The sequence below is a fragment of the Mirounga angustirostris genome, unplaced genomic scaffold (genome assembly GCF_029215605.1).
Source record: "Mirounga angustirostris isolate CCGP_5_RB_7025 unplaced genomic scaffold, mMirAng1.0.hap1 SCAF_12, whole genome shotgun sequence".
Classification (NCBI taxonomy): Eukaryota; Metazoa; Chordata; class Mammalia; order Carnivora; family Phocidae; genus Mirounga; species Mirounga angustirostris.
In genome coordinates, this window is record NW_026991720.1 from 43,320,181 (window position 1) to 43,344,674 (window position 24,494).

Below are 24,494 nucleotides of genomic sequence, written 5' to 3' on the forward strand. Positions count from 1 at the left end.
CAGAACTCCATTTACAGAAAACTAATACAAAAGGAATAATTGTGCTAGATAGGATTAAACAGGAAGATAGATAACATAAATGAAAGAAAACTCATATAATTACAGATAATTAGAGGCCACTTATATATTTTTTCTCTCATCACTAATACAAAAAGATAAGATTTTCATTTCCTTATAATGGGTTCATTAATAGTTTTATTGTAGTATTAGAAACATCTTGTTTCTGAGTATCTCAAAGGACTAATTTTTTTAAAAGATCAAACAACAAATAGAAAGAAATTTTAGCAGAAGAGGGTACCCCGATTACTTTTGGTTTAGAATACTTTATATCAGACAGATGATCAAATTTCTGAAGTTGAAAAATTTGCCAAAATAAAATCCTAATACTGAATGTACAATCTAAGTAGGTATTCACACTAATATTAGCAAACAGAAAAACCAACTATCAATTGAAGAACATGCAGATAAAGAAGTATGCATTCAGTTCATAAAAAAAAAAAAAAATGACCCAGGGAGGTAAAGCATACCAGATGGATATTAAAAGTAGAATGTTTTTATATACAAATAGGTCTGTTTTCCCCTTGATTTATGTATAACCCCCATTAACGTCAATTAGCGTTACATACATAAATCGAAGGAAGCATAACTCCAATGCCATAATACTACTCTGCACTTGTATATCTTGTTTGAAAATTAATTCAGTTTCAAAAAGCCCTGTTACTTAGATCACTATCATTAGCGTTCACCAAATAAATGTTGACTGGCCAAAAAACACACCCCAGGCTTACACTAAATGACCCTAAAGGCCCATTTGTTTCTGAAATTCTGAATTGATGGAAATTTAAGATTCTAAGTCCATTGCCTTAACCATTATGCAGATACAATAAATATTTATTGAAATTTTTACTAGAAGATAAGCACCATGCTGGATGCTGCTCAGACAGGTTCTAAGGTGTCCAAAGATAAAAGTGAAGAAGCCAAGTGACATACCCAAAGTCAAAGAAACATAAAGAGCTGGAACCAGGACCCAAGTCTGTTGACACAAAATTTGATGCTTTTATTTTTCTTTTTTTTTGTAACAATACCTGAAGGCATGGTTTATGTGAGCAAAGTTTCCTGGTAGTCCCCCAATCATCTAAGAGTGCTTCCCACCGCCTGCTATTCACAACCAGTGAGTGAAAATCATTGCATCAATGATTGTCTTATCAAGAGCTATAATTTAAAGGTATTAAGGAGGGGTGGCTGGTGGGCTCAGTTGGTTGAGCGGTTGTGCTCCGCTCTTGATTTCACCTCAGGTCATGATCTCAGGGTCAGGAGATGGAGCCCAGCATAGGCTCTGCACTGAGTGGGGAGTCTGAGATTCTTTCCCTCTGCCCCTCCCCCTGCTAGCATGATCTCTCTCTCTCTCTCCCTCTCTCTCTCTTTCAAATAAATAAATAAATCTTTAAAAAATAAAAAATAGGGGCCGTGGGTGGCTCAGTGGATTAAGCATCTAACTCTTGTTTTCCACTTAGGTCATGATCTCAGGGTCCTGAGATCTAGTCCCAAGCTCAGCCGGTAGTGTACTTGAGATTCTCTCTCTATATATAAATAATAAATAAATAAATCTTTTTAAAAATATATTTAAAAAATAACAATAACTAAATAAAAGGATTAGAGAAAGAAAAAAACAAGAGACATTACAAGAAAAAATATAAAACTCTGAGTTCACAATTATCTGTAGCTACAACTGTAAGGTCTGCTGAGGTAGCCACTAGCCACACATGGCTATTCAGAGCTTGAAAAGTGCTGCAAATGTAAACTAAACAAGGTATTGAGGACTTACCACGAAAAAAACACAAAATATCTTGATAATTTTGATTTGATTACATGTTGAAATGACGTTTTACATATATAGGGTTAAATAAAACACATTATCAAGATTAATTTCACTTGTTTCATTTTGTTTTTTTTTTTAAATGTGGCCACTAGAAAACTTAAATTACATATGTGGCTCATACTTGCAGCTTGAAGTATATTTCTGTTGGAACAGACCTTATAGCCACACACATATACTAAATATATCAGGGGTACACTTATAACAAACACACTTTGGAGATTACATTCTAGATTGCACTCTTACCTAGTGGAAGAAAAATTTACATAATTTTAGAAGAGCTTTGTATATTCCTCTAGTTTCGTTGAGGGACTAGTGAGGTGAGAATGAGACAGAGTAAGACAACCCTCATCCTTATTCATATACTAATTCAAGCATACCATTCAGTTATCTAATTGCTCCCTTTTGAGTGAATAGGAATAAACTAATTCATATATGGTACAATAATCCAAAGTTCTAAACATTCAGGGAATAGAGAAATGAGTTTATAGGGTATATAGGGGAGAGAGAAAATACTTCCTTCAGAAAATACCAATGAAGACCAGGAGTTTGTGATCACATCCCATTTTTAAAAAGTTATTATTTTTAAAAATTGTAAAATACACAGAACATAAGATTTATTATCCTTTTTTTAAGTATATAGTTCAATAGTGTTAAGTACATTTACATATTGTGAAAAATTATTTTCATGCTTATCAAATTGTGATCATTATAATATAAAAGGAAACTGCTTAAGAATTTAAAGTCATCTAAAACAAATGTGCACCATTTTCAATTTTTTTATATTCCTTCCACATCTTTGCACACTCACCTACTATAGATACATCTATTTCATTATTTGAAACTTACTACATACTAACTGCTATTTTCAATTATTTGAAATGTTTATATTATTCTGTTTTTTAAATGATGAAATGAAATAATGATATGAAATGAGATCATATCAAATGGTAGCACTACAATAAAGTTAATCATTTTCTAACCATGGAAAGCTAGTTTATAGTGATTAATGTTATAAATGACCAACGTGATGGATGTATTTTTTTCCCTTTGTGAACTATTTTCTTAGATAAATAGCCAAGAGTAGAATTATGGGATAAGAACATATAAACTCCATTTTTTAACTTACCACTTGCATTCATCCCCAAACATATGGCTGCAAATTTCTGTGCCACTTTTCTCACCTGTTTTTTCTATCTCCTTCAGAGGAGAAAGAATTTCTTCTTGGCTCTTAAGTAGTTAGAAGAAAAACAAATGCAGCAACATCACCAAATCCCTAATACCGCCTTCTCAATCTATCAGCATGTTGTTTTTACTTGCCAATGGCAAGGAGGAAAGTAGGCCTGAATGTTTCATCACATATTCCTTTGTGTTATCAGCCAAAATCATGTTCATTTAAAAAGTCATGGACCAAAAAGCTCTTAGACTTCTGCGTGACTTAAAATGATTTTTATACATCAATACCATACAAATAAACAAAGTGGAAGGAAGTTTTAAGTACAGAAAAAGTAACAAATAGCAAACTCCAAACCACAGGATCTCTGTTCAAAATTACGCCTAATACAACCTCTGTTTTGCAGAAGAGAAAAATCAGCCAAGTGCCTTTCTAGAACACTAACGACTATCAGTCATTACATCACACATATGTCATCTGACACAAACTTTTAGATTAGTAAACATTTTTCCTCTGCTACAACAGAGGGTTAGTGTTCAAGTGGGAAGGGGGAAAAAAAAAAAAAAACTCAGTACACATAAAAGCATCAAAACACAAGCCAAACCGTAGGGTAAGTCTAAATGTCCCCAATTTCAATTCAGCCAATCAGTCTTGCTTTGACAACAAATGTACATAAAATTTTTATAACATGAAAGAGAACTTATTTTCCAAAGCTTTTCTGCCAAATGCAATAAGCATTAGAATTTGATAGCAAAGAAACTGAATTCGGTATAAGTGAACAAATTAACAACGTTACCTCTTCCTCTGATAGTCAAGTTTCAGATGTAATATATACTTTGGGGAACTCTTCAGATTTTGCTACCTTTCTGATATGTGTATACCCAACGAATATTGGATGATCATGAATATATATATATATACAACATAGTATGTACAAATAGTTTCCATGAATCTCCTTTTTCTTTAACCTGACTATAGTTTCACTAAAGAAAACCTAGGATGTCTACATTCCACATGGAAATGATTAAATATGGCACATGACATACTAAAGCACAGACTTTGGAATAGATGGCTTAATATCTGTGTAACACTGAGCAAGTTGCTTAACCCTGCTTGGAGTCTCAAGCTCTTCATCCATAACTTGGGATCCATTATTGGGAACAATAATGCCATCTTCACAAGATGATTGTGATTATTAACTGAAGTAATAAATGAAATTTATCTCAGACTCAACAGATGCTCAATAAACATGAATTTCCCTTCTCTTCCCTTACTTCCTTTCTTAGGTCCTCCAAAAATATATTCAGATTGACAAGGCAGGATTCCAATTGTACAAATGAGGAAATCTAGGTTTCTAACCGCTGACAAAAATAAATTCTTGACATGGTTACTTTCTTTCAACATTATGCCTTTAAAGCCAGAAGTAAAGTTGAAAGCTCTTTTCAAAAAGGAATACTTTTTTTTTTCCAAATTCTAGACTAAATTACTGAAATTGTAGTGGGCAACTGGAAAATCCTCATTCACTGGAGGATGTATCACAAGATGCTTTTCCTAGAGTGATAGCCCCAGTCCCCTCTCCTTGCTTCAGCCATAGGCTGACCTCAGGAAGGGGTGCCTGGTAGATGCCCTCCATGGAATGTGATATGATGGAAGGTAGATACTATGTAGGAAAGGCCTGCTAGTAAGAGTAAAATGCTAATGTGGAAATATGTGTTGTGGGGTTCCTAGCCAATCAAAAATACAGGATATAGGAAATGACTTGCAGTTGAAAATGGGAGAAAAGTGTTTGGCTGACCCCCTTGTGCACCAGATCTCATAATTATTGATGGCACATCTTGGAGCTAGTGACCCACCTGTTGGAAGTCTAAAACGAGGCTGGTACCCACAACATGCCTAGAGACAACTAATTGCAGAATGATATTCCTAAATGAGATAAGCCTTATCACTCATGATCAGTTAACCAAGATGCCTTTCCCAGAAAGAAACTCTTAAGCTGCCCCCAGAGCTGTTCTCACTGATGCCTACTGCATCCCTTTTTCTCCAACTCTGGGGAACTTAGAGGTATAGTCATAAAGCCATTCTGTTTTTTAACTCTGTTCTGTATTTGAACTCCCAGTTTTCTTACTCTACTCATCAGAAATTAGTTAGTATCCTGACAGGGCCAGGACCATCTACAGTATTTGAGGGGCCCAGAGCAAAAGGAACATAGAGGGCCTCTCGTTCAAAAGTATGAAGAATTTCAAGATGGCAACCATAGGGCTTTAAACCAAACACAGAATTCTGCATGACTGAGCAGGTCGCATGTCCATGAAGCCCACCCTGGACAGGGCTAATGCGGAGCCCTAGAGGGAGACTGAATCACAGATTCCATCCCCAAAACAACTGACCATAACTAAGCGCACAGGTGAGTAGTATTCAGGCAGTCTCACTAACCTGAAAACAGTACAGATGCTCTGTTTGCTTTTAACAACTCTTGACAAACTTAATTAATTATAAGATAAATTATCTCCACAGTTTATAGACCAAAAGTGATTATGAATAAATAATATTGTAATGACAATAAAAATTTAGGTTTGAAAATCGAAAGTATAGAAAACTGAAGTCTAAGGGTTATGGAAGGGAAAAAAATTGTCTTCTAAAACATTTTGCTAATTTAGTATTATGTTCAAAAAAAAAAAAAAAAGTAGGGTATATTGCAAAAATGCCCACAATTAATTCTCTACTCATCCAATAAGGAGGCAGAGTCTATTTCCTCACCCCTTTGATCTGGGTTGGTCAAAACCTATAGGGAATTAGACACAGGGCAGAGGCTTGAAGAATAGTTGTACATTGGGACCTGTAGTCACCATGTGAATAAAACCAGGCCAGCCTGCTGGTCCAGGAGAGACATGTGGCACAATGATCCCATCTAACTGTGAGCCAACTGCCAAATATGTGAGTAAGTACATCTCAGGCCATCCAGTCTCCAACTGAGCCACCAGCTGACCAGGGACACATGAGTGAGCCCAGTGGAGATCAACCAAGCATGGCCCAGATCAACAGACCTGCCCAAGTGAACAACAATGAATTATTGCTGTTTTAAGTCACTAAGGTTTGAGGTGGTTTGCTATAACAGTAAAATCATTAAATGATACAGGTAATATGTTAGCTCAGCAAGAGAAAAATGGATTATGTAATAAGCAGGGGCTGAGACAACTCGCTCACCATTTTTGGCAGGGAGATTAGATTCCCACTTAATTGCATAATATATTCCAGATGGATTTTAAAAGTATATACAAAGAATGATAGCATAAAAATGCTAGAATAAATTATATGTTGATATTCCTGTACTCTTGGTATGGGAAAGGCTTTCCTAGGCAGAGAAACTTAAAGGAAATAGATGGATAGATTTTACTATAGAAATACTTTTTAAACTTTAAATGTCAAGAAAACATGAATAAAAATAAAAGGCAAATGACAAATTGGTAAAACTTTTTTTATACATGAAGAAAGATTACATCGCTTAAATATGTATTTTTTATGCATGACAAAAGTATGATAAAAGATTGCCACTCCTAATATACACAAAATAACAAGAAAAAGCTGAACTACCTGATAGGCTACTGAACAGAAAACACACAAACATAAATCACTAGGAAAGAATACAAATGGCTAATTAACATTTTAAAAATATTCAATGTCACTAGTAAGCAAAGAAAGAAAGGTAAAACAACAATAAAATTCTTTTTTCAGTTCAAAATTGTAAAGATCAAAACAGTAATACCTAGAAAACAGACATTTTCATATACTGTTAGTGAAACTATCATTTGGTACAACATTTCTGCAAAGCAGTATGTATGTGTAAGTACACACACACACATGTGTGCGCGCACCTGCATCTGTGTGTGTGTGTGTGTGTGTAATTTTTTTTTGTTTTTCCTCTAGGGATACATTCAGATGAAACAATCAGGGATTCAGGAAGGACAGCCACTTGACCTCATGATCCTGATGCCCCTCCCCTTTTGGGATCCTCTCTGGAACCAAACAACACACAAAGGAGTGTGGGGATGCGCCTGAGGATACAGGATCTTCCTCATTCTTGGCTGAGGTCTAGATTTACAAGGTTGCCAGATAGCAGAGTTTCAGAAAGATGATGAATTATTATAACCTCTTTTGTCTCAAAAATGAACAGCATCGTTTTGAGATGGCATAACTTATTAGTCAAATAAAAATGAAGAAAAGTCCCCCAGAGTTGTAGTTAACATTTGTTGAGAGCTCATTCTGTACCATGCACTATTCTAAGCAATTTATGTGTTTACAGATTTCAGTCCTCATAACAACCCCATGAAAGAGGAAGCATTCTACAGGTGGGAAAACTGATGCTTAGGATGGGTTTTGTTTTCTCTTTGTCTGTTTAAGTAATTTGCCCAAGGTCACAGAAGCAAGACTAGAACATAAGCAAGCTAACTCTAGACATAGAGTTCTTAACCATTTTACTAGGACACATCAGATATGCCACTTTAAACCCTAAAGTACTTATTAACATGTATTTAAAGGAAACCATGATGGATGTCTTACTGCAACCTTAGAAGCAGTGGCTTTCTCTAGCAGGCTCTTGTGGACCAGAATCAAAGGTACCTAAACCCCAAGTCATTCAAAGATCAGAGGCCTCCTTCATGGGCTCACTATGTAAGCTAGTGGTATCTGCAGTTTCTGCTAAACACCAAGGGCACAGATCTTATACGGCTTGCCCTGGCCTTACCTACTTCTGTACCTGATAAACTGTTTACATGAATGAGTATACTATACAAACTAATTCACATTACAGCCAAGTCAGCAATGCTTAATCATTTGTATATGAAGGACCTTGGTCTTCACTTCAGTTTGTCCTACGGACTTTATTAGAACCCATAACAGTTCCTAGACCACCTAATATGTGTAAGACCCCCAAACTTCCTCCAGTTGTACATTTCTATATCCTATCCTAGCTGCTCAAAGACATGAAAGAAATTGTCTTCCTAGAGGAAGAACTCAACAATTATGTAAATAAGAAATGAAGAGAATTAAACTTTTCATGCTTCTGGACATACATTAATATTGAAAGAACCCAATTAATTCTTATGCCACTCAGAACATGATGGGATTCAACCTCAACAATGTTCTACCTGTACAGAGGTATTTCAACAGATGATTATTTCAAATTTACATTGGCATTCACATATTCATAAAAAAAAAAAAAAAAGAATAGAAAAGATTTTCTTAGTCAAGAATTTGCAGCTGTAAAACTTTCCTAGCTATGACAGTTTACCTGAGTCCTCCAACTAAATTATTTAGGAAGACAGAAGAGAGTTTCCTTTAGTGGCTTTTGGGGATTTTAAAACAAACCATCCCAGTGATTCATGAGCCTGAACTCAAAAGAATTCTCTACCAATCTGTTCTTTGTAGTGCTGCCCTTATCAAAAACATAGTTTCAATAAATTATATTAGTGGCAATAAAGAATTCATTCATAAAGCAAATATTTATTAAGCACCTATAATGTGGCAAGAAATGTGATCCTAAGAATATAGCGATAAATAGGCCAAAAAAAAATAGTTCTTGCCTTCAGAGTTTACACACTAGTTTTAGAAGGATACTGGCTTCTGCTTCTATTTTCCCATAAGCCAATTATCACTGTTCATTAAATGCTAACAATGTAACATCCTCCAGATAAGTGCAATAAAATGTAAATCTTTCACTGGACAGCTCAAAGTGCTTCTCTTACTGTTCCTGGTTGAACTAAAGTAGCACTAAGATTCACAGAAGGACTAACAAAAAAAATTAAATGCTCCCTACACATGAGAAAACAAGGATTTTACACAGGTAACAGATCTAATTTTAAACTGCTCTATTAGGAAAACACTTTAAAGATCTACTGACAGTCACGCCATGGAAAGTAAGATTACACTCTAGCATTGCTCATTATTTCGTGCATTTGGCTAATCTGCCAATTAAATCATGCCCCCTACCCAGGCAAAGTATAAAGATAAGAAAAATTTATACTAGATACAGAAAGTATGTGATGGTGAAGTATGTCATATGCCTGTTTGGTCACAGTAGAGCTGTCTAAAAGGGATTTTTCTCACTGTTGACTCAACACTGAAACTACTATTGAGATCTGTTCTTTAATAAACTGTGGTTTGTCCATAATACAGAATATCTATATACTACATAACACACAGAGAGGTAGATCTATACATTAATATCGCAAGAGCTCCAGTACATACTGTTAGAAGAAAAAGAAAAAAGTATACCGATACATATAGTACAATACTATTTATGGATTATTTTAGCCTCACAAAACAATACTTCATTTCTGAATGCAAAAAAAAAAAGTCTGGAAAGACACAAAAATATAAAAGTGATTACATTTTTGAGGAGAGATCAAGGGCCATGATAGAGAACTTAGCACTGTGTATAATCTTAACATTTTCTTTGGGAAATTATATTCATGAATTAACTATGTCATTAAAAGTTAACTAAAGAGAGTTAAAATAGAGAACAATCATTATCTCACTATAATTTAATATGAATATATAATAAAATTGAATAATTATATTAAAAGTAAGTCAAGTTCCTTATAATATTCATATCTTTCAAAAGCTTATTCATTCTCTTTTAATCTAAAATGCATGGAGAGGGCACCTGGGTGGCTCAGTTGGTTAAGCGACTGCCTTCGGCTCAGGTCATGATCCTCGAGTCCCGGGATCAAGTCCCGCATCGGGCTCCCTGCTCAGCAGGGAGTCTGCTTCTCCCTCTGACCCTCCTCCCTCTCATGCTCTCCGTTTCTCATTCTCTCTGTCTCAAATAAATAAATAAAATCTTAAAAAAATAATAATAATAAAAATAGAAATAAATAAATAAATAAAATGCATGGAGACTTAAAAATATGGATTTGAGCTAAAACCCATGATTTTGATCATCTGGACTGTAATACTATAAATCATGGAAAAACCCAAAACTGAAGCTAAGCAAAAAAAACCCACAAAACAAAAAACAAAAACAAAAACCCCCAACCCTTTAAACATATAAAAGACTAAGGAAGTCTTGCTATGTAGAAAATACAGAACACATTAAATCAAACATCCTCACCAAATTCCTTTAAACACCCTCTGCCACTGTGTCCACAAAAAATATAAGGTATCATTAAAGACAAGAGTCAGCATATCTTTACCCCAAGCACAGCAGGTATGGCCTAAGAATGAGATAGATTAAGTCATCAAAGAGACTTCAATGAAGGAAGGCAAGGAAATGAAGAACAAACCAAAACAAAAAGTATACTTAAGAAAGAAAGAAGTGTGGAAGAGAAAGAGCATCATTAGTGCCCACTGACAGAGGAGTCATAATTGCTCCAGCACAAAGGAAACTGGCCATCTAGATTTGTAAAACAATTTACCAAGCATTTCCACATACATCAGCGAATAGAATCTTTGTAACAACATAGTGTTTATCCCATTTAATGGAAAGAAAGTGAAGCTCTGAGAGGGTCAGGGAACTGCCAAAAGCTACACAGCTAATAAATGACAGAATTGGGGTCTTTGAACTCCAAGCCCCATGTTCTTTCTAATACCCTACTGCTTCTACAGACTGTCCCTCAAATTGCTTCTCATTTTCCCATAACCATGAATATTTCAAGAAATAACTGTATCATCAATACATTTATTGATGTCTACATGGTAAGCTATTCTTCTTTTTCAGATAACTGAAAAAAAAAATATGATTTGTCCATTCAAAATCAACAGAATATAGTAGAGGAGGGCAGTGGGGGTAGGGGGTGGCAACAAAAGGCAACATGAGGGAGTTTTGTGGTGATGGACCTGTTCAATATCTTGAATGTGGTGGTGGGTACATGAACCTACACATATGCTAAAATTGTATAGAACTTAAAATACACATACCCACAAACTAGCACAAGTAAAATTATGAAATTCTGAATAAAATCCATGGATTTTATCAATGCAAATATCTTGGTTGTGATATACTGTAGGTTTGCAAAATGTTAGAACTGGAGGAAAATGGGTAAAGGATACATGACATCTATCTGTATTTTTTGTTATAACTGCAAGTGAATATATAACTATCTCAATAAAAAATTCAATTAAAAAATGAACAGAATACTCATACCACCCACACTGATTTTGGAACAGATTAATGATATTATATAGAAGCATAAGAAGACGTGTAGTCATTCAAAGCTGACTCCATTATAGTGGAACTGTCAGAGGTTTTACCCACGAAATTTTAAATTTTAAAAACTATTATTTCAAGCCAGAGATGATAATTTTGAACAGCTTTTGGTGACATAATACTGTAAGAATGAGAGTCATATCACCCTAGCCATGCAAAGGGTAAATCATTGATGGAAAGAAGAATCAGGAAGAGGAAGAAACAAGTCTTTTGGAACTAGAACAAAAAGCTGTTTAAGAATTCTTTCACAAAACATCAAATGACATAATAATGGAAGTGTAAGCCAGTTGCTCAGCAGGACAATTGGGGAATCATGGTGATAATTATGAGATGCACCAAGAATTATTTAATAATAACACTAAGCATAATAGCTACTATCTGTCAAGCACACACTATGTGCCTGGCATTGTGCTGGCTGGCTTCTTCACAAAATGATCAAAAATCTTCACAATAACTCTGAGTAAAATGTGGAGACTGATGGATCTTATGTAAGTTGCTCAAGATCAATAATTAGAAAGTTGCAAAGCTGGACGTTTGAACTCAGGTTTTCCTGACTCATGCTATTCACTGCTCCACGGTACACAGGAAAGAAATTACCTTATCTTGGTATTCTAATACATGACTCTAGGGCGAGGGATAAAAATTATATCCAGTAGTGGAAAACTATCATTGATATCATATTTACCTGCTTGTAAGTTCCATCTAGCAAGGTGTCCAGGTGTTGGAGGGGGGCAGGTGTTTTATCTTTGAATCTTGTCAATAGTCGGCGTTGAATGGCCCGAAATTGTACGGCTCTTTCAGATAAGAGTTCTTCTAATTTTTCACCATTTATCCGCAACTACAATAAAGAGTTTCTTAAATTCAGGTTAAATGTGCACAAAAAAACATTTAAAGTAAGAATACAGGCAATGACAATTAAAGCCTGAAAGAGAGTAATGAAGAAATTTAAATGTATTATAAAGTTAAGAGAATTAAAACTGTTACATTTGGTACATGAATAATAGATACATAGATAATAGAGTAGGATAGGTCAAATGGAAATTCAGTAAAGATGACCTAGTATCACTGGGGAAAAGACAGATTATTTAATAAATGTCCTGTAATAACTGATTACAGAGACAAAAGAATAAGAATTTCTCCCCCAGTCTTTACAGCAAAATCACTTGGAGGAATAAAAAGTTTAGACACAATAAAAGTACTAGAAAAATTAGAATTTTTAAATAATCTTGGCAAGAGAGAGACCCTTATAACTCAAAAGCCAAAAACCAGACACATACACACTCACACCTCTGATAAATTTGTAACTAAGGAAAAAAAAAAAAGGAATTCTATACAGCTAAAAAAAAGAAAAATATCATAAGTGACAAGACAGCAAACTGCAAAAAATAATAGCAATAACCAGAGACAAAAAGTCAAGCCCATAATATCTAGAAAGCATTTAAGAATCAAAGAGAAAAGGACCAAAATCCAATACAAATCAGTAAGAAAAGAGAATCAATAGAAAAAAGGGCAAAATTTATAGAAAAGCTAATACAAATAGCTCTCAAATATAGCCTTTGATCTAGCAAGCCCATTTCTAGGAATTTATCCTAGAGGTATACTTGCAAAAAGTAATGTACATACAAGGATATTCATTATAGAATTATTTGTTCTGTTGTATTATAGTAGGATATTATTAATAATTAAAATACCCATCAATAGGGGGACGGGTTAAATAATAAAAAAAGACTACTTTGCAGAACTACTAAGTACTAATATGCAATGTTATCCAAAGATGCACGGAATGAAACAAAGCAAAAAGCAAAAACAAAAACAAAATACAGAAGAGTAGCATGTATAATATGCTACCATTGATGTATTTTTTATTATTTTTTAATTTTTTTTAAAGATTTATTTATTTATTTGACAGAGAGAGAGTGAGAGCAGGAACACAAGCAGGGGGAGTGGGAGAGGGAGAAGCAAGCTCCCCGCTGAGCAAGGAGCCCGATGCGGGGCTCGATCCCAGGACCCTGGGATCATGACCTGAGCCGAAGGCAGACGCTTAACGACTGAGCCACCCAGGCGCCCCCCATTCATGTATTTTTTAAAAAGAAATCTGTACATTAACATAGTTGTGACTGCATATTCTAAAAATATACACAAGAAACAGGACACCAGAAGTTGCTTCCAAAGAGGAGACTGAGTGGCTGGAAGATGAGAATCAAAAATAGACTCTTTTTACTACAACTCTTCTCATAACCTTCGAATTTAGTACTATTAAAAGAAGCTAGTGAGAGTCATAGAGTAGAAGGAACCCTCCATGAAATCAGATTATGTGAACTGCTAATTCAACTTTACAAAACAGTCATCAACTAGTCCTGAAATAAATAGCATTTTCTTCAGAAATCAGGGGCACCTGGGTGGCTCAGTAGGTTAAGCATCCGACTCTTGATTGCAGCTCAGGTCATGATCTCAGGGTCCTGAGATTCTGCCTGCTTAAGATTCTTTCTTCCTCTCCCTCTGCCCCTACCCTCCTGCTCAACCTTGCTCTCTCTTTGCCCCTCTCAAAAAAAAAAAAAAAAAAAAAAGTTCAGAAATCAAACATATTACAGTTTACATTTCTTATATCAAACCAAACTTCCTTTTCAGTGTATGCATTCTCCAGACACATGATTTAAAAAAAAACTTGTGATTTTATTACTGTCTTTTAATTCCATTTTCAGAAGCACTAAGTAACTAAATCAAAGAATATTCTCTTGAAGGGAAAAAAAACCAAACACTTTCATGACCAAAAGTTAAATGATATTTTTTTAAATTACTAAATTTTTAAAAAAGAATATTAGCCTGATTATCAATAATACACTCTTTTAATAATATAATTTCTAGCTGTAATATTTTATTTACTAAATTCATGCAACAAAAAAATTTAAGAAGACACTTTCAATAATGACTGACACATCAGCCAGGTTATCATTCCATTGAATCTGTAACCAAACATCAGTGATTGAAATGTTTTCATGTGTCAGAATTTCAACATTTAACAACTATTATTGATCCCAAGGCCAAGCATTGCTCTAGGTGCTAGAAATTATAGTAACGAATAAAACAGACAAAAATCCCTGCCTTCATGGAGCTAACACTAAGGGACACTTGGATTCCAAAAGCCATCTTAATTCAAAAATTAAAATCATATTTTTTTAAAAAAGCAGAGAGTGGGACCAGAGAGAAAGGAAGTATAATGATGCTCGTTTTAAACTTAGTGTAACAGGGGCACCTTCGTGGCTCAGTCGTTAAGCGTCTGCCTTCGACTCAGGTCATGATCCCAGGATTCCGGGATCGAGCCCTGCATCGAGCCCCGCATCGAGCCCTGCATCGAGCCCCGCATCAGGCTCCCTGCTCAGCGGGAAGCCTGCTTCCCCCTCTCCCACTCCCCCTGCTTGTGTTCCCTCTCTCGCTTTGTCTCCCTCTGTCAAATAAATAAATAAAATCTTTTAAATAAATAAATAAACAAACAAACTTCATGTAACAAATGGAAGTGCCTGTAGTTCATCATGTTCCCTAAACCCCTCCCAGAAAGAAAATGCCCTGGGGCGCCTGGGTGGCTCAGTCGTTGAGTGTCTGCCTTCTCAGGTCATGGGATCAAGCCCCGCATCGGGCTCCCTGCTCCGCGGGGGGCCTGCTTCTTCCTCTCACACTCCCCTTGCTTGTGTTCCCTCTCTCCCTGCCTCTCTCTCTCTGTCAAATAAGTAAATAAAATCTTTAAAAAAAAAAAAAAAAAGAAAAAAAATGCCCCTGATGCGGAAACTCCAGGGATTTACCAGCCAGCAAATAAGGGCAAACTGTATGTCAAACTTACAGTCAATCAGAATCTAATATCTTGTGTTTTAAATATTACAAATACATAATTAATATAGTTTTTTGGAGACTCTTCCATAAACCACTAGATCCCAGTTTTGCACAGTGAAGCATGAATTTTTTAAAATATATCCTAGAGGATTGCAAAGGTTCTCAATCCTTAAAATACCTAAATACCTAAATATATTCCCCAAATGTCAATTTTGGTGCTATGATTTGGCCAAAAGCATACTGTCCTATAAAATACTATCAGCACAGATGAAAGATAACCCAAGTAAGTTCAATTTATTTGATAATGACATGTTATTTGTGATTGTATGCACTGAAATTTTCTCTTTATGTTCACACTCTACTAAAGGGAGAAGTTTTTATAGGTTAAAGTCAATGTTCTTAGAATGTCCAAGGGATTAAACAATAGATAGAATGTTCACATGACATGACATATTCTCTCTCTCTGTCACGTACATATTCACACATCATCGTTTATAAACTGAAATGCAAAAACCTATTGATTCCTTAAAAAGCAGTTATGCTAGAGAACCAATGCTTCCTTGAATAATGTTCAAAATCCTTTTGAAATTCCTCCCCCTCTCCTTTGTAATTGCCTACAGAGTCTACTTATGGGCAAATAAGTAAGTAGAATCTGGTGAATTTTTTTTTTAACACATGAGATTTTTTTAAACAATGATTGTCATTTGTCCAGTTCATTTATAAAACATGACTCCTGACTATTTCCAAATATCAACTCAGTCTTCAAAGAATGAAGATTTTATACCATCATGATACTCAGGACAATTAACACAGGTTCTTCCACAGAAGAAATGCAAAAATATTCGGGTAACACAGTCACTGTCACATCTTATTTGTTTAGACATTTAATCATTCAGCATTTACTAAGTGCCCATTGTGCCAGATACTGAAGAATATTTTATGTGGCTAACCCTCATTCAGATGCAGAAGTTCTGGTGTGCTTGTTAAAAAAGAAAAGGAAAAATCACTTTACTTTATAATCACACCTCATTTATGGCCTGCTAGAATTAGTTAGCCAAATGGCTGCTGATAAGCTCGAACGGTTTTAACACTGGGTTACTGGGGTCAAAGGTTAAGTCCCCATGTTGGAGAATTAAATCAGCTCTGTTCTGAAGCCAGACCATATGCTTAGCTCCAGGCAGCCACTCTGTTAATGTCTGCAAGTGACCACAAACTGGGCAAGAGGGCAGGAACAGATACACAAAATCTACCATCCACATAAAATAACTACTTGGAGCACTAGATTTAATAGCCAAGTACACTAGCATTCTTTCCTCTGTAGCATCTCTTTCTCTTTCATATATAGAAAAATTGCAGGTAATATGAGTTACAATCGTACACACCTCAAAATGATGATCAATCAACTCAAAATATTCTTGAAGGGGCATAGATCCAGAAAAAGAACAGGCAAAATCTTTGATTCCCTGTTTTTCAAAATATTCTTGAAGGCGAATAATAAGTTCATTTGTTATGAGCCAAAGATCTTCGAACTGTTCACTCTGAATGCGATACCGTTCTAAGAGAGAAAAAATAATTAAGGAAAAACGCTTATTAACACATAATTACTAGCTGAAACTACGTGAATTATCACTAACTCTCTGACATAAATACCCAAACAAAAAAGACGTTTTTTCTTTTTTTGTAATACAAATATGATTTCTACTGCTTTACTGCAGTTTTCTACATCAACCACTTAACATTTTCAAATTTAATTCCAAAGGTTTGCCGTCACAGTAGCAGCCTGTAGAGTATGGTCCTTTTCCCTATGTTTCTTATCATAGGTTTCAATATAATAAAAACACCCAAATTTTAGTCCCAGGAAGGAAGGAAGGAAGGAAGGAAGGAAGGAAGGAAGAAAAAGAAAAGGGGGGAAGCAAGCAAGCTAGCTTTGTTTACAAGGTAAGAAAAAAGCCATTGCAAAAGTATAATCTGGTATTCATTAATCTGTTTCAGAATTTTGATATGAAATAAAATTTATTCTGTAGAAAGTCCCCCACATCCTAGACATTGTTGCCAGCTTAAATCCCTATAATCATTATCAAAGTTTTCTATTTTTCTAATAGTTCTTTTATTTATATTTGTAATCAGACTCTTCCCTAAATATAAATCTTGTTTCCCTCCATTAGCTGAAACCTCAGCTCCAAGAAAGTCCAATTCCTATCCATCCCCTACCCTGATTTAATGACAACAATGATGACAGCGGTAACAGTAACTACATTTATGATAAGAGCAACTGTTATTTTTTGAGCACCAGCTATGAAACAAGCACTGTGATTGCAACAACCTCTTTTTAATAAAAAGGAAAACTACACACAGAGAATTTCAGAGACTCATCAAGGGTCATAAAGCAAATTAAATGTCAGAGCTAGAATTCATGATATATTTCTTTTTTCCCTGTCTAAATCCTACCTATTCTTCAAGACCTGGCTCTTTCTCTACCATCCATAGCAGCCTAATATGTACTGGGCACTGTCTTGAGCACTCTGCAGTCACTCTCTGGTTTAAACTTCAATACCCCTATGGGGGAAATATTGTTATCCCCATTTTACAAAAGAGTTTAAATAATCTGTAAGGTCATCTAGCCAGATAGTAACAGTAGGGATTAGAACTCTAGCTATTAATCCAAAGATTAGCTATTAATCTTAACCACATTACAATACTGCATCTCTTTGAATCTATATAGAGACTTAGTATGTCTACAGTTTACTGTGCACTTAACCACATAAAACCATTCATTTTTTAAATTAACTTTTAATTTTAGAACAGTTTTAGATTTACAGAAAAATTAAGAAGATTATACAGAGTTCCCACATACCCTTCACCCAGTTTCCCCAATTATTATTATCTTACATTATTATGGCTCATTTAATGAATGCACACAGATACACTATCATTAACTAAAGTTAATGGATTACAAAAGTTAGGTGGATTACACTGATTGGTTTTCAGGCACTGAATCAGCATTGCATACCTGGAATAAATTCCATTTGGTCAGGGTATGTACTTTTTCTTATTCCTATTTAACTTTCCAGATGATTATATTCAGTTTCTCCAAGAGATTATAGACTTTTTGAGATTTAGAACCAATTCCTCTATTCTATGTAATTTACAAGTTATTGAGCATCTATTATGTACAATTTCATAAAGAAAGAAAAGTTGGGAGTACAAAGATGAACTCAGTCTCCTTGCCTAAGGTGTCTAAGGTCTTGCTAAGGTAGCATGACATGTGGACATGTGAAACATTTATTATATTCCCCATGGTACCTTGACAAATTCTATAAATATATGTCATCTTTAAATTGGTTATTAGGACTTCAATTTGTCATCCTCCATCAGAATTCAAAAATATATCTCCTCTCATTCTCCTAGTCATCTCTCTTTCAATTACAAAAGGAATAAAATATACTGGGTATGCCTTCCATAGTGTATGGCAAACACCCTGATGTTCTCTGCTATCATATCATTTCCCCTGGAGTGTCCCCCAGCCCTCCCCTCACTCTAGTCTTATTCTGGATTCTAATTTCTACCCACAGTGCTGATCAGATGATTTCCTCATTTCTCCCCATCAAAGAGAATAGGGCTAAGGTCAGATATAACAGCTTTTACCTTTCTTTACAAATGTCACTGGATGGTTAACGCTCTAAGAACAGAAAGAGCAAAACAGTGGTGGGGTAGGAGCAAAGAGGTAAAAAAAAAAAAAATGATGACGACAAAATACAGTATTAGAATTCTGTAAATTTCGGGTCCTATCGAAGCTAAACTTGGGACCCAACCTATTAATCCCATACTGGTATTTAGTCACTCTTTCACTCATTTCCATAACTCAGTGCAAGATACTGGGGATAAAACCATGAATAAATCAAGAGCCTCTGCCCTCAAGGCGTTCACCGCAGACCTGGAAAGATGGAGTGATGGGGGAAGAATAAACACTGTTTCTGCCATCACTGATTCAGGGATACTCCATGAAGGTTGACGTTGCCACAAAAGTGCCAGGACTTCCCCACAAGGGATACATTCCTATTTTTAAGTAAAATGTGATGGTCTATCCCATAGCAGAAGAGTCAGACAACAGCAAGGGAGCTGCAAAGGGCGGAAGGCACAATAAGTATTGTGTAATAATTACAGATATTCATAGAGTTAGCTGCCTCAGGAGGTAGGGAACAACCTCACTACCTATGGAAGCATTTAAGGCTCCGAGGTCCTTGGCATTTGGTGCTTTCTTGAAAATCTCCTTGGGAACTGTAGAACTCAATAGGCAAGAAAGACAGGTCATCTCATGTACAAATCTGTCTGTCACTCCATCTGTCCTGGGACAGGTATTTGGTGCCAGCTCAGTACTGCCTCCAGGTCCTGGCTATTGGTTCCTCCCACGCAGATGTTTGACTTCTGGCTCAGCACTGGCTCTAGGACCTTGTCTTTTTATGTGTCTGTCCATTTTGGGGCAGCTATTTGCCCAGCCCCCACCCCCAGGCCCAGGTAATACCCTAGGCCTCCAAGGAGAAGATGCTAAGCTGGGCCAGCTTCATCTCCTTTTGCAGCTTTGTGATCTCCCAAAACATTGGCTTCATATTCTTATGCAACAGGTCTTGCTGGATGTAGTAGATGAAAGTGACAAAATTGTACACTAAGTGATCCAAGCTAGAGAGAATGGTGAGGTGTAGTTGTGGCTCTCAAAGTGACAGAGCCAGATGTGGTACTGGCAGGTGTGGACACATACATTGGGGCTGCCACACTTAACTGTGTCCACTCATACTGCGACAGCATCTACAAAGCCATGGGCTAGGTGGTGAGCATTCGTTGTCCTCCAGACTGGCCTACAACAGCACCAAGAAATCCTGCATTATAAAGTCCAGGCAAGGGCCCACATTCCCTGAGTACACCCTTCCAAGGAAGGAACAGGGGGGCTTGTCCATGATATGCAATTCCCTCCAGGCTTAGAATTCAGCAAAAAGGGCCATATCCATCTCCTTGTCCTCCTCATCCATGGCAACGGTATGTCCCGTAGAGGGGCTCACGACTGGGCAGAGGGAGCTGCTAGTGTTTCTGGCCCTTGTGGGGCCCAGTCTTAGCAGGGTTCAGCAGCTGCAAGTGGGGCTCATGGTTGGGAGAGGCTGGATGTGGATGTGATGACTGCTATCTTCAAGGCTGTCACCTCCACGTGCAGCCTGTCAATTCTACCCACCACTTCCTTCAGCAGCTTTTCTGATGCCAACTATTTCATGAGAGCTTCTCATATCATCTTGTGAACTTCCTCAGAAAGTCTGGACATCAGCAACACCTCTAGGTCCTGCTCCAGTGGTTCCTACACCTCCCACAGTTGCTCATGGTCCTCATCTTTCAGCTTCAGCTCCTATGGGCTATATGAGCTCCTCCATCAGGAGCTCAGAGCTCTGCCTTTCTTGCAAATCTCCATGGAGATCCTGTAGGAATACCTGTCAATAATATTAGAGAAGAGCTCCCTCCCAGGTTCCTAATACTGAGCAAGTTCCTTTACCACTCCCAGATCCAGAGATTCTGAAAGTGAAAGACACAGTGCCTTAATAATGCTCATTTTAATAAAATTCTTAAAATGCTGCCTGCCACATAGTGAGTACTCAATAAATGTTACCTACTATCATCATTGTCACCATTATTTCCTCAAGAGTGTGTATCCCCAGTGATAAATTCTGATAAATTTTCACACTAACTTTGGTGGACAGACTTGCCTGGTCATACCTGAATATGCCATGTTTCCAGATTTTCTTGCCAGTATCTACATGGGCAATTTAACAGAAACTGGTATGATAATCTTGCTACAGTGCAGCATAAAAACTGCTCACTCAGGTCATGATCCTGGAGTCCCTGGATCGAGTCCTGCATCGGGCTCCCTGCTCGGCGGGGAGTCTGCTTCTCCCTCTGACCCTCCCCCCTCTCATGTACTGGCTCTCTCTCATTCTCTCTCTCTCAAATAAATAAATAAAATCTTAAAAAAAAAAAAAAAAAAAAAACTGCTCACTCAGCTTCAGCCATATTAGCTTCCTCAGTATCCCTGAAAGCACATTCCTGCCTCAGGGCTTCAGGGCAGTGATTCCATCATAAACCCCATTTGAGCCACATAGAACCTAATTAATCCAGTAACTTCCAAAGAGCAGATATGAAAAAAAAGTGGCTTTAAGAAAATGTATTTTCCTTGGCATAGAATTTGCCATTTTAGATAAAGCCATAAATTTTTTACATAAACATTACAGTGCTAATATTTCAAAGGAAATCTCATTTATTCTGGCTCTAGAAGGATTTTGAATAAGTTTCCATAAGCAGGTAGAAAAACGTGGGATGTAGTCTAAATACACCTAAAGAATAAAATTTCTTGTCTATAAAATGAAATAAAACTACAGAAAGAAAGTTATTCCATTCAACTATAATTTTCCAATATAAATGTGTCACAATTTACATATCTGAAAAGAGATGTACAAAAACAACTGGTATTATTGTGACACATCTAAAAGAATTACAGATGTAAAACAATGTGTGCCCAACATGTAAAAAAATATACACCTCAAGATTCCTTGAATGAAGCGAAGGAGCAAACCATGGATATCTATGGAAGAGCATTGCAAGCCAGGGAACTGAGTATCAAGGCCCTGAGGCAGGAATGTGCTTTCAGGGACACTGAGGAAGCTAGTGTGGCTGAAGCTGAGTGAGCAGTTTTTATGCTGCACTGTAACAAGATTATCATACTGTTTCTGTTAAATTGCCCACGTAGATACTGGCAAGAAAATCTGGAAACAAAGCATATTCAGGTATGACCAGGCAAGTCTGTCCACCAAAGTTAGTGTGAAAATTTATCAGAATGTATCACTGGGGAAAACATGGACAGGATTCTTAGGAGAACACCAACAGTAATCCCAAATTCAGCTGTCCAGGCGCTGACTGTTGATTGTGCGGGACAAATCCAATTAGCACCCACCCTAATGCCTCCTTGAAAGTGCTGGGCTTAGTCCACAATCACAGCTTACAGTGGGCATAGGTGTTATATTAAGGATGTTGTGCCAAGAAAGGAAGCAGTACCTAGAACTCTTCCCCAGAGAGGTGAAGTGTCTTGTCTCTGCTGCCTACAACTGGAACTCCTTTCCCCACCCTGGCAAACAACAAAATCCCTAATCTGACAAAATGAAACATGGGCAAGTCTAAACATTTCCCTTCTCCTTTCATCAGGATTTAAATGATCTGAACAGAGGCCTATGAACTCTCTGAGAGACCCATCTCATTCCCCATAGTGGGCAAACAAAGACTTCTGCTCTATAAAGTAACAGAGAAAAGTCATGTACAGTAGGTTCAAAGCAAAGGGACAAATGTGGGAAATGAAATGTAGCTCCCTTTATGGAAGGGCCACAAGGCAAGAATATCTTTGGCTGACAGTCTAAGGACATTCAAGGTAACACTCCATCTATTCATCCATTCAAAAACTATGAAGTGTAAGAGCTGGGAGACAACGGGGAACAACACCTTCTGGTCCCAGTGTTCATCCGAGGGTGAGGGCAGAACATAAATAAGTAAACAACAATTAAATAGTTACAAGTTATAAAAGAACTAGAATGCAGGCGAAAAGGGTGCTATAATAAAGGCAAATGGGTACGTACTCTTTCTTGAGATACTATGGGTCACAGAAAGCCACACAGAAACTGACATCGGTAGTAGTACTAATAGTAATAGGGACGAAAATAATACTAGCAGCTAAAATTTACCTGGCACATAGAGTGTACCAGGAAATTGTTACATGCTTTTTAGGGATTATCTCATTTATTCTTACATAATATAATTGTACAGTTTTATCCCCATTTTGTAGATGAAAATACAGGCATTGTTAATTTTTCCAAAGCCATTCGGACAAATTGTAAGGAGAGCTGGGATTTCAACTATCAATTTGCATCTAGATCACATATTCCTCATCATTTTGTCATAAGGTTTGGACTTTAATGATGAGAAAAACAGTTCAGGTAGAGAGACTGGAAAGCTCACAGACCTCAAGGCTGAAAATGTCAGACAGGTACCAGAAACTGAAAGAAGGCCAGAGTGAGGAAGTGAGTGTTCTTAGATGAGGCTCAATGTTAGGCCAGGGCCAGAACACACAGGGAGGACTATAAAGATTGGTAAAGAGTTTGGATATTACTATAAACACAAAGGATTTCAAGCTGGAGAGTGGCATGATATAATTTGTGATTATATGTTTCTTTGTTTTTATTATTAGAGCTGCCAAGTAGAAAATGAATCAGAAAGGGGCCAGAACAGACTGACAGTTAGGTCATTATAATCACAGTCCAGGTCACAGATGGTGCTGGAATGTGTAGTAATTAAAGGCATCATGTTAGGAAGAAAATCCTCTGTTTCTCTATCTTAGCCTCTGATCAAAACTTAAAATCTAGTAAATTTTTAATCTGTAACTTCAGTACAAATAAATGATAAAATCTTCTATTTTTTTTTATGTACACAAATGGGAAAATTCACAAGGTTAGTATAAAGATCAAATATAATACTATATGGAAGAGACCTATACAAATGCAATTTACCTTTGTATTTTAAATTTAGACCAAGCAAATTAGATGTGAGTGAGTCAAAAATTTATAAGGCATTATTTTTATTATTAACCATTTTCTCAGTATTAGTACTCCAAGATGGTTAATATTGCCCTGGAGACTTTCCAGAGTATACATTTCATGGAAAGGAGAAATAAAAATCTCTATTTATAATACAACATGAAAGAAGAAAGTTGTATTTTAAAATACGCCCTTACAATATTCGTAATTAAAATAGCTGCCAATCCCGCATCGGGCTCCCTGCTCGGCGGGGAGTCTGCTTCTCCCTCTGACCCTCCTCCCTCTCATGCTCTCTGTCTCTCATTCTCTCTGTCTCAAATAAATGAATAAAATCTTTAAAAAATAATAATAATAAAAAAATAAAATAGCTGCCAAAATGAACATTCAATTTTTTTTTTATCTCTTTTCCTTTGCATCTTGTAATAGCAGCTCGGTGGAAGTAACCATTTCAGCCTCCAAATGAAATAAATTTGGATAACTGGAGCCCAGTCAATTGCCATTCCACTCTACTACAAATGGAGAAAATAATATATTTAACTAAACAGGGCACAAAAATGTATCATGTCAGTCTCTATTCATGTCAGAATATCTGAAGTTCATCAATATAAATAATGTTTGTATTCATATTATAAATGCATAAAAATAATTTATGCTATTTGGAAATTTTAAAATGTGAGATAGATAAGCAGATGAATGCTTTCTAAACCAAAAAGTTGGAGGAAGTAATATAAATAATTTCAGTAGATATTAGTATAATATTCCAGATATACAACTTCTTCAATATTAGTAGAAACTATGGATGAT

The 24,494-nt window shown here is 36.3% G+C and overlaps 1 protein-coding gene and 1 pseudogene across 12 annotated transcripts in view; both read right to left on the bottom strand.

Moving 5' to 3' along the window:
* Positions 1-24,494, bottom strand: part of BBS9 (Bardet-Biedl syndrome 9) — a 452,171-nt gene that overhangs the window by 203,468 nt on the left and 224,209 nt on the right. For all 12 annotated transcript variants that reach the window (XR_010406428.1, XR_010406427.1, XM_064575077.1 and 9 more), the window contains 2 exons: positions 16,461-16,633; positions 11,939-12,091 (listed from right to left, as the gene is read on the bottom strand). Coding sequence is in view for 10 of the 12 variants with exons in the window: in XM_064575077.1 (XP_064431147.1) it covers positions 11,939-12,091; positions 16,461-16,633 (326 nt within the window). In the remaining 2 variants the exon portion in view is untranslated. The remainder of the gene's footprint in view (positions 1-11,938; positions 12,092-16,460; positions 16,634-24,494) is intronic.
* On the bottom strand, positions 19,851-20,845 carry LOC123836048 (guanine nucleotide exchange factor for Rab-3A-like; annotated as a pseudogene).